General features: G+C 41.4%; 6 protein-coding genes across 6 annotated transcripts; 3 read left to right on the top strand and 3 right to left on the bottom strand.

Annotated features, from left to right (window-relative positions):
• Positions 1 to 49: 49 nt before the first annotated feature.
• On the bottom strand, positions 50 to 3401 carry AK88_00418 (uncharacterized protein; the record flags this gene model as incomplete). The annotated part of the gene is made up of 6 exons (XM_012478069.1): positions 50 to 196; positions 299 to 453; positions 601 to 1700; positions 1968 to 2016; positions 2183 to 2504; positions 2649 to 3401. 6 exons carry the CDS (start codon positions 3399 to 3401, stop codon positions 50 to 52), a joined length of 2526 nt encoding a protein of 841 aa, XP_012333492.1.
• A 1000-nt stretch (positions 3402 to 4401) lies between these two features.
• On the bottom strand, positions 4402 to 5397 carry AK88_00419 (uncharacterized protein; the record flags this gene model as incomplete). Its single annotated transcript, XM_012478070.1, has 1 exon — positions 4402 to 5397. The coding sequence occupies one exon, from the start codon at positions 5395 to 5397 to the stop codon at positions 4402 to 4404; it is 996 nt and encodes a 331-aa protein (XP_012333493.1).
• A 2867-nt stretch (positions 5398 to 8264) lies between these two features.
• On the top strand, positions 8265 to 10180 carry AK88_00420 (uncharacterized protein; the record flags this gene model as incomplete). Its single annotated transcript, XM_012478071.1, has 2 exons — positions 8265 to 9300; positions 9426 to 10180. The coding sequence occupies 2 exons, from the start codon at positions 8265 to 8267 to the stop codon at positions 10178 to 10180; spliced, it is 1791 nt and encodes a 596-aa protein (XP_012333494.1).
• Positions 10181 to 11409: 1229 nt separating this feature from the next.
• Positions 11410 to 11916, top strand: AK88_00421 (uncharacterized protein; the record flags this gene model as incomplete). The annotated part of the gene is made up of 1 exon (XM_012478072.1): positions 11410 to 11916. One exon carries the CDS (start codon positions 11410 to 11412, stop codon positions 11914 to 11916), a length of 507 nt encoding a protein of 168 aa, XP_012333495.1.
• A 368-nt stretch (positions 11917 to 12284) lies between these two features.
• AK88_00422 (dihydroorotase, homodimeric type) lies at positions 12285 to 13370 on the bottom strand (the record flags this gene model as incomplete). Its single annotated transcript, XM_012478073.1, has 1 exon — positions 12285 to 13370. One exon carries the CDS (start codon positions 13368 to 13370, stop codon positions 12285 to 12287), a length of 1086 nt encoding a protein of 361 aa, XP_012333496.1.
• Positions 13371 to 14470: 1100 nt separating this feature from the next.
• On the top strand, positions 14471 to 16537 carry AK88_00423 (uncharacterized protein; the record flags this gene model as incomplete). The annotated part of the gene is made up of 7 exons (XM_012478074.1): positions 14471 to 14797; positions 15027 to 15095; positions 15272 to 15619; positions 15713 to 15768; positions 15897 to 15952; positions 16145 to 16242; positions 16385 to 16537. 7 exons carry the CDS (start codon positions 14471 to 14473, stop codon positions 16535 to 16537), a joined length of 1107 nt encoding a protein of 368 aa, XP_012333497.1.
• Between the last annotated feature and the right edge of the window lie 362 nt (positions 16538 to 16899).

Consider the following 16899-nt stretch of genomic DNA (forward strand, 5'->3'; position numbering starts at 1 on the left):
TGCTTTGAAATTCACTCAAGGAACGTCCCCCTTCGCCGCTCCGTTACACTTAAATTAACTCCACTGCGTCAGTTATCCCGCTGAAATCGCGCACATTTGTGAGTTCCTTAAATCTTCGGTAGAATGTATCATACTTGTAAAAAGTTTTAACCTTATTGGAGACCAAAAATCGGGGCGCCCTCTTCTTCCCATACACCTGCGGCAGCATATGCACACACATTTGGCAGTAACGAATAAATATTAAAAAAAATATATATATTTATTACACGGCTATGCTGTCTATTTCTAACTTGCTTACCTTTTCGAACACCGAAAAATCGTTTAAGCCATAGAGGGCTTCCATGTGTGGCTTCTTTATGTTCCGAGTTAGCAGCAGGATGAAGTTTTTGTACTCTACCAGCTCCACGTTTATTTTGAATAGGAAATTTTGCAGGGCGCTGAAGTTGTAGGGTTCTGACGGGGGAGACGCGGTGGTGTAGGGACATGCAGGGGGTGAGTCTTATCTGCAGTTTATTTGCGACTGATATGCGGACTACAACGCAGTCGTTGACTCGGTGATACCGTCTTACTACATCACCCCCACACGCACTCATTCCTTACTGTTTAGAAGCGCATGCTTCAGCGCGTGTATGACAGAGTCCCTGTTCGAGATGGCACTTAGCTCTTTATTTATGTCATAAAAGAGTACAAGCGTCTTTTGGCTGTTCCCGTCCTTGCTGACAGTGTCCTTTCTGCCCGTTTCCCCTTTCGATGGACTTCTCCACGGGGGCGTTTCCGTCCTTGCTAAATTAAGCGCGTTTAGGGATGGCCCATATGGGTCCCCACATTTGGGCCCGCACTTCTGCACATCTACAACGTTTAAGTAATCATTTTTTAAGGCGTCACTTAAAGTGCTTCTCCCCCTGTATTCCCTATTGTTTGCGTTATCTTTGGGAATACACTTATAAGGTTGCCCCGAGTCTTCTTTTTTCGACTCATATTCTACCAAATGTGTGTTAAAAGGGACATCCCGTTTATTCCCCCAGCCTTGTGGTTGTTTGTTTATCTCTTCCCTTACGTGTTCTTGTTCAGGCAGTACATCTGCATCATCCGACATGGTTAAATTTTTACTCTTGCGATAGGCATTTTTATGGTTCAGCGAATCTTCATGTAGGATGTGTTCCTTTTTTATTCTACTTTGTTTTTTATTTTTTCCTCTTTGAAAAATTTCCCCACTTGTGTGTATATGGTTTTTTAGGGCTTCCCTATATGTATGCCTAAGGTTAGCGTAGTAGGCGGACGTCTTCTCTGCATCATCTCCATACAGATTGGTGAAACAATGTGTCGAGTTTGTTTCACTCCCCAAAGGATCATCGTCCTGTGTTGTTTTTTCTTGTCCCCTAAATGATTCTCTACTTTTATATTTACTCTTATTTTTTCCCTTTCCCTTTTTGCACACGTCACTTTCTTCTGTGTCTTCAGTAAAGCTCGTGTCTCTTTTCTTTTCCTTCTTTATACCGCTCATTCTTTGTGTGTCTTTGCTTAATGGATTAGGTGTCCTTCCTTCATGTTTTCTCACGCTACTAAAATTAGCCCATCTTTCATCATGAACATTTTCGTGTGGAACCCCGCTTGCAGATTTTACAGGTCTGTTTTCTCTCAAGTGCTGGATCATGAAGTGGGCATCTCTGTTGATGCCTTCGGGGACTTCCGAATAATCCCTGTAGGGAGAGGAGAGAGAGGAGTTGCTTTATTTTCCATTTCGTACTTGACTTCTCGGTTAATATGACCCCTTCGGTGAAGGAATTACTCTTTTATTTATTTTTTTTGCGTCTCCTATTTTGTGGGGTTGCTTAAAGGGGACGCAATTCCAGTGCGGTTTTTCATGCACATGTGTCTATGTGTGCATCCGCGTTAGTAACCTGAAGCTTGATCGTTCTTTCGAGTCCAGGCGTGCATCCTGCGGCGACGCAGCTTCAAAGCTGGACTTGAAGGAAACGCCACTTGTTCTATCCCTCGGGTTTTTAAAAACGACTTCTGCGGAAAAGGGGCAAAAAGCACATCGACAAAACCGAGTTGATCTTAACGTGGTATTCTAGTACGTATGTGCCACAGACTGGCGGAAACATTACTCGTCAGATTGCTCTCTCTGTGTATGCCGCTTGCAGCGCTGCCTATTCAAGGCGTAAATACGCCACCTTACTTTTAAGGAGGTAAATCTGGTAAATGTAAATTTTTTTCAAGAAATCATTCATCTCTTGTCTCGAATCAAACATTTTCTCACAATTGAATGTGACATTTTTAATATGATTGGATAGTATCGAAATGGTTGCTTCGATTTGAGGGTACTTATTTTTTATTCTTCTTAAGTACTTCATAATTTTTATTATTTTTTCATATTTTTTCAGGATTTCTTCTTCTACTTTTTGGCTAGTTGGATGGGTATATTTTTTGTGAAATTTTATATTGCTCAATGGGTGTCCATCCAGGTCTATCGAAGGGAACACCCCTTTGGAGTTTTCCCTCTGCAAAAAAGGGGGAAAAAAAAAGGGGGAGATAATATAGAAGATAATCTTTTTTTTTTTTTTCTTCATTTGTGGGAAGTCCCCGCAAGCATATCTTCTGCGAAGATGGCTGCCTCACTTTTCTACGCTTCGATAATTACTCACCGCATGGAAAGGGGATGGACCCCCCTCCCGTCCACACTCCCTGTTTTCATAACTTAGCTCAGTCCTGACGTAGGAGTCGTCTATATTTGTGTTGTCCTCAAATTTGGCAGCCCATGAAGGACACATAGCATTATTTTTCCCCCCTTTTCTATTTTTGTTCACCCCGTCTGCGGCTAACACAGTGTCAAACAAATTTACCTTGTCCTCCAAAATGATACTCTCATAGGTAATGCGTTGGGAAAAATTCATGCCATTCGTTTTTTCATACTTTGAAGAACTGTCCGTTACGTCTGAGCAATAGCTGTTGCTGGAGTCGGATGTATGACTCTCATCGGTATACTCTCCATGTCCATATAATTGTTTTTCCACTCTGTCAGATTTATCACGTGCAACTTTCTTCGTACCCCCTGAGTCATAACAAAAGGGGGAAATGTCACCCGATGCGCAACTAAAGCCACCTCCATCGTCGTAATGGTAACTCCTCCTATTCCTCTGCACATTATTTTTATTCCCTCTATTATGCTCATGAAAACATTTTTTTATATTGTCCTTGTAAGCTAATAATTCCTCCAAGTTGTAATTAACTTCCAGGTTAAGGTCTATATATTGTTCCTCTTTATAATTTTTCAGCAAAATGTCATAGTTGACGCAGTAAGGGTTGTTTCTAGCTCTTTCACTTTTGTGCCAATTTGTGTTTTTTCCTTCCCTAACGTAATGTTTGAGCATTTCCGCATGTCTATCCTCTTCGCGCATTTTTTTTTTTTTTTTCTTCCTTCACATTTGGTTAAGAAGTGGACAGGCGATGTTATGCGGCACGTGGGACAACACCATAGGAGGAACAACGCGAAAGGCGAGGGGGCTTGACATTCCACCGAACGTGGATCGCGTGTAAACCTGGTCTCGTATTATTCTCCATATGTTGAGGGACATTTACAAATTTTCGCCTTTTGCGGGAGCGGGGCTCTCCAGGGAACTGAGCACTGCGACGTATCGCTATTTCTTGCGGATCTTTTTTTTTTTTTTGTTTTTTTTTTTCTTTCCCTCCATCACAGCACATGAGTAGTTCACCCTCCCGCACATTTGTGCGCTTGTGTTTGTCTGTCCCACTGGCCGTTAAAAAAAAAAAAAAAAAAAAAAAAAAGACAAAACGTTGCGCAGAATATTGGGCAAGCGCCGCATGGTTTAGGGAAGCCACAATGGGGACTTGCCACAATTACAGCACCGCGCCGCTTTACTGCGATGGTAAAGTTTCCCCTGGGACAGGGACCTTTTACAAAATTCGCAAAAATGGAAACATCCTGTAACACGCGAATAGCCCCTTACAAAGGGAAGATCACTTTTTTTTTTTTTAAAGACACTCTTCGTGTGCCACCCCTTATCGCATTTTTCGCCTTTACAGCCTGAACCCACACTGCGCGGTGTCCGTTTTCGCTTAAGAACAGCTCGTTGTTGATTTAATTATCATAAGTAAATGTAGCTATTTAACAAAAAAAAAAAGAAGAAAAAAAAAAAGGAACGGGGAAAAGACGGACACACGCCTTGAGCACGGCGGTGTGGACATGAATAAATAGAGACATGACAATATATACGTGGATTGAACAAAAGTAAATATAAAAATTTAAACGCACATGCAGGTGCCTGTTTTAATACGTGGGGGCAGGATGAGACGAGTGACCAACACAGACGCCTAATTACTCAGACTTCTTCCCCAAGCCAGGTTAACAAAAAAAAAAAAAAATTTAACACACGCACATTACGCAGTCTTCAACTTCTTCGACGCGGCGTTTTTCTTTTTATTCTCCTCGAGCCGTTTGCTAATTTCTTTTAACTCTTCCTCCGTCGGCGGCTTGACCTTTTTCTTCTTGGGGTTCTTTTTCTGATATTCCTTTTCAATGTTTGAAAGAAGGTTGTTTATTTTTAACGTCCTCTTGGCTTCATTATTTCGAATTGCCAAAACCAAATCGTCAAGGGGGGGCACAGAATTTTTCCTTTTTTTACTCATTCGTGAATCCTTCTTCTTCAAATTGCTATACTTTTTAACAATGTTGTTCATATTTTTTAAAGACTTGTCATAATCAGGCGTTTGTTTAATCTCCTTGGACTTGAACAAATTATTGTATATGTCTATGTACCTGGGCAGGTCGGATTCTTCACTGAATGGGATGTACTCCAAAATGTGCGTCAAATTTCCATTATATTTATTATAAAATTCGATCAAGTCTTCCTTTTCATCTGAACTATTCTTGTATTTCTTTTCATAGTTTAGTATGTCTTCTACTTTAATTCTTTCATGAAATAATTTAGGGTTTAAATAATTCTTAAATTCAATATATTCATCATCCTCTAATCCAAACTCGTCATAATTCTTCCTCTTCTCAGGGTCTCTCAATATTTCGTATGCCTTCTGTATTTGAAGAAACATTTCTTTGCACTTTTGTAGGGTAAGTGGTTCATCTCCGTCCTGTTGTTGCTTCTTTGGGGCGCCCTCCTCATCACCCTTTACAATTTCATCTTCCCCATCGTTTGCCTCCTCGTCCACTGTCTCCTTCTCAAGTACATCCAGTTTTCCATCCTCCTTCTCATTCGTGCCTGTTTCGCTCTTCTCCGGAACCTTACCCCACTTGGCGGCAAACTTATCCGGGTGGTACATCAACACCAGTATTCTGTACGCCTTTGCAATTTCCTTCACGCTAGCATTTTTCTCCACCCCCAGGATTTCATAAAGGTCCAATTTTGTATCGCTCTTCATTTTTCTGTTGAGGCGATAACGGTATATTAAAATGGAAAATTTGCTATCTCTCCAATCTTTGCTCTTAAAAAAAAAAAAAGATGACGTGAAAAACAAGGTAGAGAACTAACTCGAAAAAACGCCAATGGGGTTAAAAAAAAAAAATCGTTGGGCCGGGATGGTAAGTATCACGGAGAAGGCGAACAGAAAAAATGGCGAAGAAAGCACATGCGTTGTAATCATCACATAGCAATGCATAAATTGGCTTTGAACCATCGACAAAATATTTGCATCCGTAAAGCATACATTGACGCGCGCTTGTTCGTCGTGACAATGTACCCCTTACATTTGTAAAACCCACGTGCGTGAGAGTGTGCATCGGGATTGTCAACACGACCTGCTTTTCTCCTCGGTTGGAAGAAAATAAAAATAACAATAATAATTAAAAAAAAAAAAACTGCAAAGTATGAGCCCTCGTGGAGCTAGAAAAGGTTCACAATTTTTTCTACTCTCTCCTCAGTTCAAGCGCAAAGGCGTTCTCGCGTTTAAACATTTCCGCAAAAGTGCGCTGCGTGCGTGCGTGTATTGTAAAAATGTGTATACCTGCGCGCGTGGAAATACTCCCTTTTGTGCCCCTTGCGCTACAGTTTTAGCCATAACAGGGGTGCCTCGGTTCGCGTTGCGGCGGAAATTTCCTCACGCATGTTCAAACGCGTCGATGGGCCATGCACCCCTGCGTTCTCACGCGTATTCGTTCGCAATCCCGTGTTGAGTTTTCCCTTTTCCGTGCAGCGCTGTAACCACTGCAGGGTGTGCTCAGAAGCGTGGAAAGTGTACACCCCTTATTTTACTTTATTTTTGTAATCCCGGCAGTTCACATGCACATCCGCACGCAGGAGGAACAATCAATTTGCGGGCTCTCCGTTTCTTTGCGCTCCCGAAAGAGAAGTAACAGAATGGCAAAGTTCACAACTGTTAAAACCAATCGATTTATACCATAACAGCAAGGCCACTTGCTGCCCCCAATTAAAGCGCGGATATATTTTACATATAACAAAAATTTCCCCCGAACGATAATTTGATTCATACACAAAGTGTGTGTGTGTATGTTTCCCCTTGTGTAACTTTTCTGCTACAGCTCAGTTCGGAATAATCATCTGGTCATTCACTCTCAAAGTTGCCAATCTGTTCATTTTGTTTTTCTCTTTTTCTTTCTTGAAGACCTCGCCAAAAATGCGGTTAAAAAGAACAAGAAAAAAAATGGGCTGCAAAATTACGAGTTATAACGCAGTAAGGTTAAGTTTAAAAAAACAAAAAAAAAAATGTCCTGCTTGTTCATAATATTACCCCTCGTGATGTAATATAACAATCTTTCATTTGCACCTTGGCAAAATGAAAAGAACGCAAAACACATTTTTGGTAAATATTTGCATAAAGCTTCAACAAGTGCGAAAAGGTCATTCGTTCAAAAGTGGCCCTCACGGTTAATTTCATGGGTGTAGCACATGTTGTGGGGCTAGGGCAAGTGATTAACAGTACCAGGTGATACCAATCTTCTTCTCCGCTGCTAGGCAGCATGTCTGCACGCGCGCTACGCGTGTTGGCGCAGCTCTGCCGGAAGACGCACAAATGTGTGCACAAGTTTTGTACATTGTTTCTGCGCCATTTCTTCACCCCTTAATTATGCCCTTTCCCTGCCCGCTCTTGTACTTTGTTTTCTCAACAGTTCAGGGAGTTTTCGCACAAATTTACCTGACCCATCAGGCATTTTTTTTTCTCATATGGCAAATGTCCATAAAAACGAATCGGCTTCGTTGACAACTATACCGTGTCAGAATGTAGAACAGTTGCACAAAAAGGAGAAACTGTGAACACGTGGGACAATGCAGGAAAAACCTCCCCCATCACCTTCTCCTTAACCCGCATGAAAACGATACAGCAGAATGAAGTCCCAAGTGGCTTATGCACATATACACACAAATGGACACACTTACATATCAACTGTTGTCCCAATATTGTAACTCTGAATAAAAGCTTGGGTGGAATATTCACATTGCTAAATGTTCTCTTAACATGGTACCCATAATAAACGTTCTTTTCCCCTTCTGGTCATTTGTTGACCAAGTCTTTTGAACTGCACATATGTTACAGCTTAGTCATTTTATCGTTAAAAAAAAAAAAAAAAAAACAGGAAAGCAACACAGTGTATTGATGACACAACGGGAAGGAAGAACACTAACGAGTGACGTATTTATAAAAGAAAAAAAAAAAAAAAAAACGAGTTAGACAGTTCTATCATAGCATTCATGTAAGCCTAAGCCGCAGCGCACATTGGCACTTACCTATTGCGCATACGTTTATGTACACACCTCCACATGTGCTTATGCACATAGGGGGAAAATAATAAATTGAAAATCGATTTTGCAAAATGTCAAATTAAAAAAAAAAAACAAAAATCAACTACTACATTGCGCATGTATACACAAGTGGGCACATTTTTTCCCCCCTTAAACTTGGCGCATGTGACAAAGAATTAAGCTAATCGTGCTATGGGATTTTTTGACCGTCAGTTTAACCTTACCATCTTAAGCCTCTCCTGCGTAAGGGCAAGCGCTGTGCACACTTGATCATTTTTTCCCCTTCTCCTTATCGTAGCGCGCAGGAGGTAAAAGTAGAGCGCTTTAGCGTTTAGGGGCTTATCAGTTAAACAGCTTTCCCGTTTGACAGCTTACTGACTTGCGGGATAAACACAAAGATGACAAGCCCCCTCAACCTATACATACACGTAATTCACACAGGAACTACTTGCTGCGTTTGCCAAAGTCAATTCCCCAAACAAAAATGAGCAACGCAAATTAAGCCCAATTAAAAAAAAAAACAAAAAAAAAATGCATAACCATAACTTTCTGGAAGATTTACATGACATCAAATTTGAGGACTTTTTAAATCATTTTATTTTCCTTAAAAATGATAAAAAAATACCAACAAGTAATAACGATGAAGAGGACAGCGCGGCGACACTTGAGTTCGCCGAATCCTCGGAAGAGAAAAAGAATAAACCCCAGGAAGAAAGGCACAATTTCATGCGGTCCATAGCCAATGATATTATAAACAACGAACCTAGTACGGTCCTCTTTAGAAGAATATATTGGCCCCTGCTAATAGGAATATACCACGCCACCACTCTACACGAACTAACAAAGGACATACAGAAAAAAAGAAATTTGTATAAGCAGGACAAAGACGAATACATCACAAAGCAGTCAAACTTAAATATTCAAAAGTTGGACCCCCAGATCTTTCATCCCCTGTCATCGGATGATAAAAATCCATGGACACTAAAACAGAAGAATCAAGAATTAAATGAAGAAATAAAACAAGACATTTTAAGAACACACTCAGAAAAAAAACTTTTTCAAAATGAGGCAGTAAGAGACACATTATGTAAAGTTCTCTTCGTCTGGGCCAAAAAAAATCCATCTGTGTCTTATAAACAAGGCATGAACGAAGTAGTAGCCATTTTTTTTATTGTTAATTATCGTGAACAAGTACGCCCCCATATGCTAAATTTAAAACGTGAAAAATTTTGGACCGAGTTTGTCACCCTGTTTGATAGGGACCAGGTCGAGGCAGACACTTACATACTGTTTGACCACTTCATGAACATGGGGTTGAAATATTTATTCTCTTCCCCCGAAGAAAAAAAAAACCAAGCAACAAAGAATTCTTCCAAAACCGTGCTCGTGCACAAGTGTACTTATATATTCCATAAGTTACTAAAAAATTTGGATAAATTATTGTACAATCATTTGATCTCTCTGAGTATCGAGCCTCAGATTTTTCTTCTCAGGTGGATCCGTCTCTTCTATTGTAGAGAATTTCCCATTGATGACACCGTCATTCTGTGGGACAACTTTTTCTCAGGTTCGTGTTCTTGACAACCGCGCTGCGGATATGTAACTTTTGTGCTGGCAAATATGTGACCGCTGCGCTGACAAATGTACACCCCCTCCTCACCCGCTTGCGTGCGCCTCTCTCTTTTCTTCCAGATTGCTACTTAACAAACTGGGAAAATGGTTTCCCCGCCGAAGTCACAGGGGACACCATAGAAGTTGCCCACATGACATCAAATGTGTTCCCCTTGGTGGATTACTTTGCCATCTCCATGATCCTGTTCATCAGATCGTTCTTGCTAGAAAACGACGAGAATTATTGCCTGAAGAGACTTTTTAAATATCCGCCCGTAGAAAACATAAGGATATTAATCGATTTATCTTTTAAAATTAAAGCGAGAAGTGAGAAGAAGGAGAAGTGTTCGAAGAGGGATGACTTACCAGTGTCCAACAGCGTCGGGGTGGACGGCAGTTCGAATGTGGGCGGCTGTCTTGGTTCATTTGAGGCTAGGAACGGGGGCAAAGAGGATGCAGTAAATTTGGCCCGACAGGACGTACCAAATTTGGCAAGAACCAGCGGCAACAGCAACGTAGCAAGTGATCATGTGGAGAGAAATAGGTATAAGGCAACCGCCAACACTCTTATCCTAAATAAAGAGACCAAAATTTTAAAGCCTCCCACGACGTTATCTCGGATTAACAGTAAGCTAAACAGTGTCATTGACAGCTTGAATAATTTATCCTTCATCGTTGGGAATGAAAAGCACCGAGTAGAGCTGCAGCAAAATGTATTTCGTTTAAGTGAAATATTCCGAGAATTGAAAAGCATGGAACATAATTGTGCAGAGTCGATGCCGGAGGATTTGGACATGAACTGGAAAAAGGAGACCCCCCCGATTTACTTCGGTTGACCAATGCAGCATATGTGAACGGTCTATTAGCGTCTGTCAGGCGGTATGAAGTTTATGGTGCTGCTACCTTTTTTTGTTTCACCATTTGGATTGCCCGCAAGGGTGTCGGTATGTGGGCGCATGTCTGCACGTATATGTATACGTGTACCACACCGTGTTTTCTTATAAGTCACCAATTACGCCCCATTCGTTCGCGAACGACAGGTATCTATTCTCCACCCCTTTTTTTCCTATCATATTCATTTCAAAATAATTTGTTCAGAAAATGGGAATTCTACATAGACGTTTCCGCAAGACGTGCGTTCGCCTGTTTTTTTATTTTTTTCTTTGTTTCCCTTCATTTCTAATGTTGTAATTTTAATAACATTACAATTGTTTTACGTGTGCAATTTTAAAAGTGTGAACAGGTTAATTTTGCCAATTGTTGGGATGGGACAGCAACTTTGTATTCGCGCATTTCCTTTGGAAAACGTCCCTTGTTTTTTGCAAAATTTTGTCCAAGATGTGGAGCGAAACCCCGTATTACAGGTTAAAGACCGCAAAGGGTTTTTTAACATTGCGCAATGCAGAGAAAAAAAATGCTTTGAAGGACAAGCACATTCGCTGTTATCATAATGCATACCATAATGACAAAGGCGTGAAAGGCATTTCAACATTGCAGGGTTGCTTTGCATTACACAGCGCGACAACTGTAACAACTGCTGCAACTGTTTATGCCCAACGTAGGGACCCCCTGCCAGTTTACCCCTTTGGCACAAATGTGTTTATGTAACTCTTTTCATATGTGAGCACAGTTAAGCAGCTAGCTAGCTATCTAGCTCTTTTTTTTTTTGGTTTTTTTTTTGTTAAGACAATTTTTGGCTATAATTACCTGACCTTGTCATAAAAAAAAATACAAACATGCATAAACGTGGTAAACGCGCGAAATGGTGGTAGGAACGAACTGATGTCACACACCCTCCGTATCATATTATGGTGATTGGTTCCTTTTCCGAAGCGCCGATGTCCAACTTGTTTTTCATCACATCATTCGCTCCACTAATTCGAAGTGGTTAGCGGTAAACTGTGCATTGCTTTTTGTTCTAATGTAGCTAGAGGTCTCCGCTTTTACGCGAAATAGAGGGATTACATTGTTGACACAACTGTTGTAAGACACCACCTACGGCTCATGTTAGCACGTAACTTTATAAACTTCATCAAAATGATGACCTTTGGAAATACACGAAAAGATGGCGATGCATTTTTCTTTCCTAAGTTTGGCCACGGATGGCATCGGTCTTCGAAAATATAAAACTTTAATTGTGCATATTTCATTAATGTTGAGCATCATAACAATGTGCGTTTCGCTCGCCTTAATTATTGTGGCCAGTTTCCTTTCAAGAGATGAGGGCACCACGTACGTAGACTTAAACATAAATGAAGGAGACGACACTCGGACCAAGACTTACGTGTACATACAAAAGGATACACCCTCCTTAGCGTTGCAGCTAGAGGGGAAGAAAAGCTCTGTCTCTGTTGAAGCTTCCATGCGGGAAAATGGAGGCGAAGAAAGCGCAGAGGGTGCAATGAAGGAAGCGAGGAAAGGTAATAACTCGAGTGGTCAGACGATGGAAGATGGGGAAAAAGTGTTCGTCTTTGATGGAGACCCTCAACCACTACCAAAAGGAAACTCCAAAGGAGACGAATTAAATCCCACTGAGAAGCAAAATAAAGTCATACGGATAGTAATGAATTGAAATGGTGCTAAGAAAGCAAAGCGATATAATTTTCCAAAATATGCTACATTTGTTTTCATCTTGAAACGCCCCACTTCCTCCGTGGCTGCGTCCTCAATTTTGCTAATTGCACATAAACAGAGCATTAGCATAGGGAAAACATTGCATGTGATAAATTGGAAGATCCACCAGAGCTTAGGAGCAACTCCCCTGCTTCAGGCAAAAGAAGAGAATTAATACCCAGCGTGCATTCTGAATAAATGATATAACGAAATTGATCTGATGTGTCTGTGGGAGGAGATTGGGGTTGGGTTATGTGTAAAAGAATGGTCTGACCGATTGACTGACTCCCGCCCAGGACAAGTGTCTTCTCAAGCAAAGAAGCGAAGTCATACATCTGCACCCACAAAGGACGCAGTGAAATCAATTGTTTGTCCAGCCAAAAAGGGGACGACGCCAAAATATTCATCAGGAATTTTGAATCCTTTCTTTTGTATACAAAGAGAAAAGGTCTGTTCATTTGTGCCTATTTTTTTCTCCTTTAAATTTAAAAAAGTTGCAGCATTTTTACAGGCAAAATTTTCTACCTTGTCCAATGAATTAATTTTGTTAAAAATGTGAGAGACATACGACATGAGGAATGGCTGTGTGTATATTCCTGGCTTATAGTGGGGGTCATTTTTGTGCTCTTTATAATGGGGTGCAGAATCGGATCCAAGGAAAATCCTAGGGAACCCTTCCTGTATAATCTTACACAAAGCTACCTTATCATCAATCGTTTTGGGCAAAGGCTTGCAATAATTATATACATTTTTTATATGTTTTTCTATATTTACCACATCAGGAGCATAATCGTAGTTCTGCGTGTCTACAACATCGTCTATGGTTAGTTGCAAGTGGTGTGGAGTAACTGAACCCGCTACGTTCGGGTACATCCTAACCAGGTGTATCATATCTGCCGTAGAAATGTGCTCTAGGACAATTTTTAAATGGGGGAAATGGACAGCCAAGTCATGAATATGTTGTACGTAACTCCTTTCTGCATATAATGGATTCACATTGGGCTCTTCACAATGTATGTGCAAACTTTTGTTTAGCTTTTCAAGTGTATGGAAAATTTCATAATATGTTTCTAAGGTTGTGACTCCATGATTCGAGTTGGTGGTCACATTACTGGGGTATATTTTAACTCCTTGCAAATTGCATTCTTGGTGGTTTCTGAGGATGTCATTTGAATCTGTTTTTGTGTTCAAGTATAACGTCATTAGGTAGTCCACAGTAGGGTCCTGCTTGATTAGCTCAGTTCTATATTTTTTGGCTTCTTCACAGGTGCTTATAATTGGCGTGGTGTTGGGCATCACGAGGACGCGGTCGCACCCTCCCTTCTTGATTGCCCCAACGGTGAAGCTCAGCATATCGCCCTGCCGCAGGTGGCAGTGCATGTCGTCCCCCAGGGGGATGTGCAGCGGTTCCATTTTGGCGGTCAGATGGGGCTTCCTCTTTTTCCGGGCGTTAATGCAACAGCATTCCTTCCCAATGGCATATGTATGTTGTGACAAACTCACCCCCTCGTAACGCCAAACGAATCATTTCCAGCTTCCGCAAAGCCTCAACACGCAATTGCAACAAGTCAGAAATGAAAACGCAGAACAGGGCCCTAAACGTGTAGTTGCTTTTTTGCAGCGCTAGGAAAGTTTCACGAACAGTAATTATAACTTCTTCCACCCCCACGCGTGCGCAAGGACTACAAGAGGGGAGTGTTTCCCCGTCAGTTTAATGCACAAGCGGTTCTCTTTTAAAAATGGAAAGCTGGGCGCTTCAATTCGCGACGCCAATATCCACACAGTTGTGCCAAAGGGTAAATCTTCTTTCCTCTTTTTATGACCCTCGATGTGGGTGCACTCTTCCCTGCAGCCGAATACCCACGTGCAGATGCGACCCGCTTTACATAGCCCACGAACAAAGGTAAAATTACTCCGTATATAGGAGAGCATAATCAAAATTGCACAATGGGTGTATAAAAAAAGGGAGAAAGAAATAAAAGCATATAGCTGTTCTGTTTTTTTTTTTTTTTTTTTTTTATGTTATACCATCCCCAGATAGTTTACTTCCTTCATTTCGAATAACCCAAGTGGATGAACCCCCTTGCCCGACCTCTGCTGCCTTCCACCAGTTGAGGGCAGATTGGACAGCAGCGGATAGTTATGATCTAAATAACCACAGAAATGCCAAAAGGGAAGGAAGCCCCCTCAGCATCGTGGGAAGGGGAACACCGAAGGAGTGATACAAAAGGAAAAGGAAGAGGGTTCGACTATATCCATAAATCAGCACCATCACTATACGTGACGACACACCCAAATACACACATTTGAATGGTCTCACCCGGAATAGTGTAACGCACGAAGGAGACAGCTTCGTAACGTTTTGTTTAAAAATCCTGCGTAAGATGCTTTGGCTGATGGGTTGAACCAGCATGTGTTTTTTTTTCCTTTGCCCCTATTCTTGCTGAGATGTGAAACTAACTTGTAAACGCTTGCATATTTTATCTCTCGGTCTGTATATCTTTTCCCTCTACATGCCTCTGAAGGCAACAACAAGGCCATCAGAGGCAGAGAAAATTATGCCGCAATTATTGAACAAAATAATAATTCTTCTGAGCGCCCTGTTCACGCTTCAGTGGAAGACAGCCCACTCTGTACACTCCCTCCACACACACAAAGGGACACATAACAGGAAAATAATCAACTCCGTGTTGTATCTAGATAGGCAGTTATGTGACCCTTTTTTGTATGCCCCCATTCGAAAGAGAAAGCCTCCCACTGGGGCCACGCAGAACAAGATCAGATGTACCCCGACAGAGAAGGAACAAGAGGAGGACGCTGCATTTGGAATTGAACTGGAGGTAAAAATGGAAAAGTGGCAATAGGCACTATTCGTATGAGAGTTTTGGGGAATACTATTATATATTTTTTTTTTTTTCCACTGCGTCTTAGCCAAAATGGTGCTCGTGGATGTGTCTATTTGTTCAAAACAAGTGGCATCGGTTCGACGTAGTGCATTTATTTCATCGCCCCATTTTAGCCCCCTCCACCCCTCATTGGGATTTTCTTTTTCTTTTCTTTCTTCTGTAGAATCTCGTGAAAGACCTAGAGGATGGGAAATACGGGGATGAGTCTCTGAATCTATACAAGGAGGTGGAGGTAAATCCGCTGCTTCGTTAGCTCCTGCTTTTGTGCGTGTCCCAAATGATTACGCAGGTGTAGCCCTCACGCATAGGGGTAGGAGCGTCACGTCACGCGCGAGCGGGCCAAACAAACATATGCGATGACACACCACGTGTGTTTCACCGCCCCATACAAATGGCGTACCCCAACAGCGCAGGAACTTAGAGGAAGAAGAAAAGGAAGCCCAAGGGATGAAAAAAGCAGAAGAGCAAATGGACATGCACGATGTGGAAGGCGTAATTAACAACACGGACACCAATCTTAAGACCTCCGTGAGAAAAGCATTTTACAATACAGATCTAAGTGAACAGGATAACCAAGATGTGAAGAAAGAATATAACATGATGAAAAAAATTGAACAAACTTTTGATGAAATTGACGATGTGAATTATCCTGAGGAAAAATTAAACATGAAAAACATTTTGGATAAAATTAACTCCATGAAAGACCCGGAGAATTCAGAGACGCCATTCAAGGACACCGCGAAGACTTTGATGAAGGTGCGTGAATGGGTTAGGAGGCGTGCATAAATAGATACGTGATGTGGGTTATTCATTTATTTTATTTTTTCCCTTTTTTTAAACAATCCTCAGTACAAGGGACTTATGCACATGCCATATGAGCAGTGTAGGTTGCTCAACGCTGACCAGTAAGGAATAACTATTTTACGCTTTTTCTGCCACAGCATTTGTATGTTGTTGTTTTGTGCATGTTGCGAATAGAGCGAAGAGAACAAAGAGCTCTCGCGCACACCACAACATTACCTCCACCGCGCAGGTTTGACTGGAGAGAATCGCTGGATCACCTCGAGTTAAATATCCCCATTTCTGAAGGTAAGCGGGGGGGAGTCATGAAGAAGAAAAAAAAAAAAGACAGAGGGCGAACGCATTTGCCCCTCACGGAATGGCGAAGATTTAGCCATGTAGCCCGGTGCAAAATGGTTTGTGTGTGCAAATACGTACATATATATACACAGCCATTGCGTAATTTTTTTTTTTTTTTTTTTTTTTTTTGCCGCACTGAAGAAACCGATCACAAAGATGTCCTCTTTCAATTTGGAAATGACCACATCAAGTTGGAAGTCCTCAAGAGTGGCAGCAAAGTCCTTCTGCTAAATCATAAGGTAGACCTTTGTAAAGGAAAAGACTCGAAGCGTGCAGCGGCGTTTTATCTCACGCAGTTAGGAGTTGTGCACAGCAACTACAACACATTTGAGCTAGCCATTTTGTAATTTTTTTTTTTTTTTTTTTTTTTCTCCCATTTAGCTATGTGGGAAGATAAACTACGGAGACGCGTACTGGGTGATAACTGGCGATTACAAAAAGGGCCAGAAGCACATCAATTTGGTCATGCCCAAAATGGGGGCTTTTAAATACATATGGGAGAAATTGCTGCAGGACGGGGAACAGGGGACCTAGCGGGTTGGTTCACCCGATTGGGTACAGCTATATCTCGCACGGAAATAGGCTCTATACACGTGCGGCCACGTGTATCTCTCTGTCTGTACGCATGTGTGCTGACGAATGTGCCAAACGGTGGAGGCACTCTTCGCCTCTTGGCCGCATTGTCACCCTGTGCAATGTATTCACTTGCTTCTTTTTTTATTTTTGTTTCGTTTCACGCTTTCTTTTCCACATGGATTGTAGGAAACGTTAATTGGGGAATACCCAACGGGTTGTTTAAAAAAAAAAAAAAAAAAAAAAAAAAAATTCAAATTTAACAAAAGCTCGAATTAAAATGGGAAAAAGTGCTAATGGTGGAAGTGGACAACTAACAACCT

Source organism: Plasmodium fragile (genome assembly GCF_000956335.1).
Source record: "Plasmodium fragile strain nilgiri unplaced genomic scaffold supercont1.3, whole genome shotgun sequence".
Lineage (NCBI taxonomy): Eukaryota > Apicomplexa > Aconoidasida > Haemosporida > Plasmodiidae > Plasmodium > Plasmodium fragile.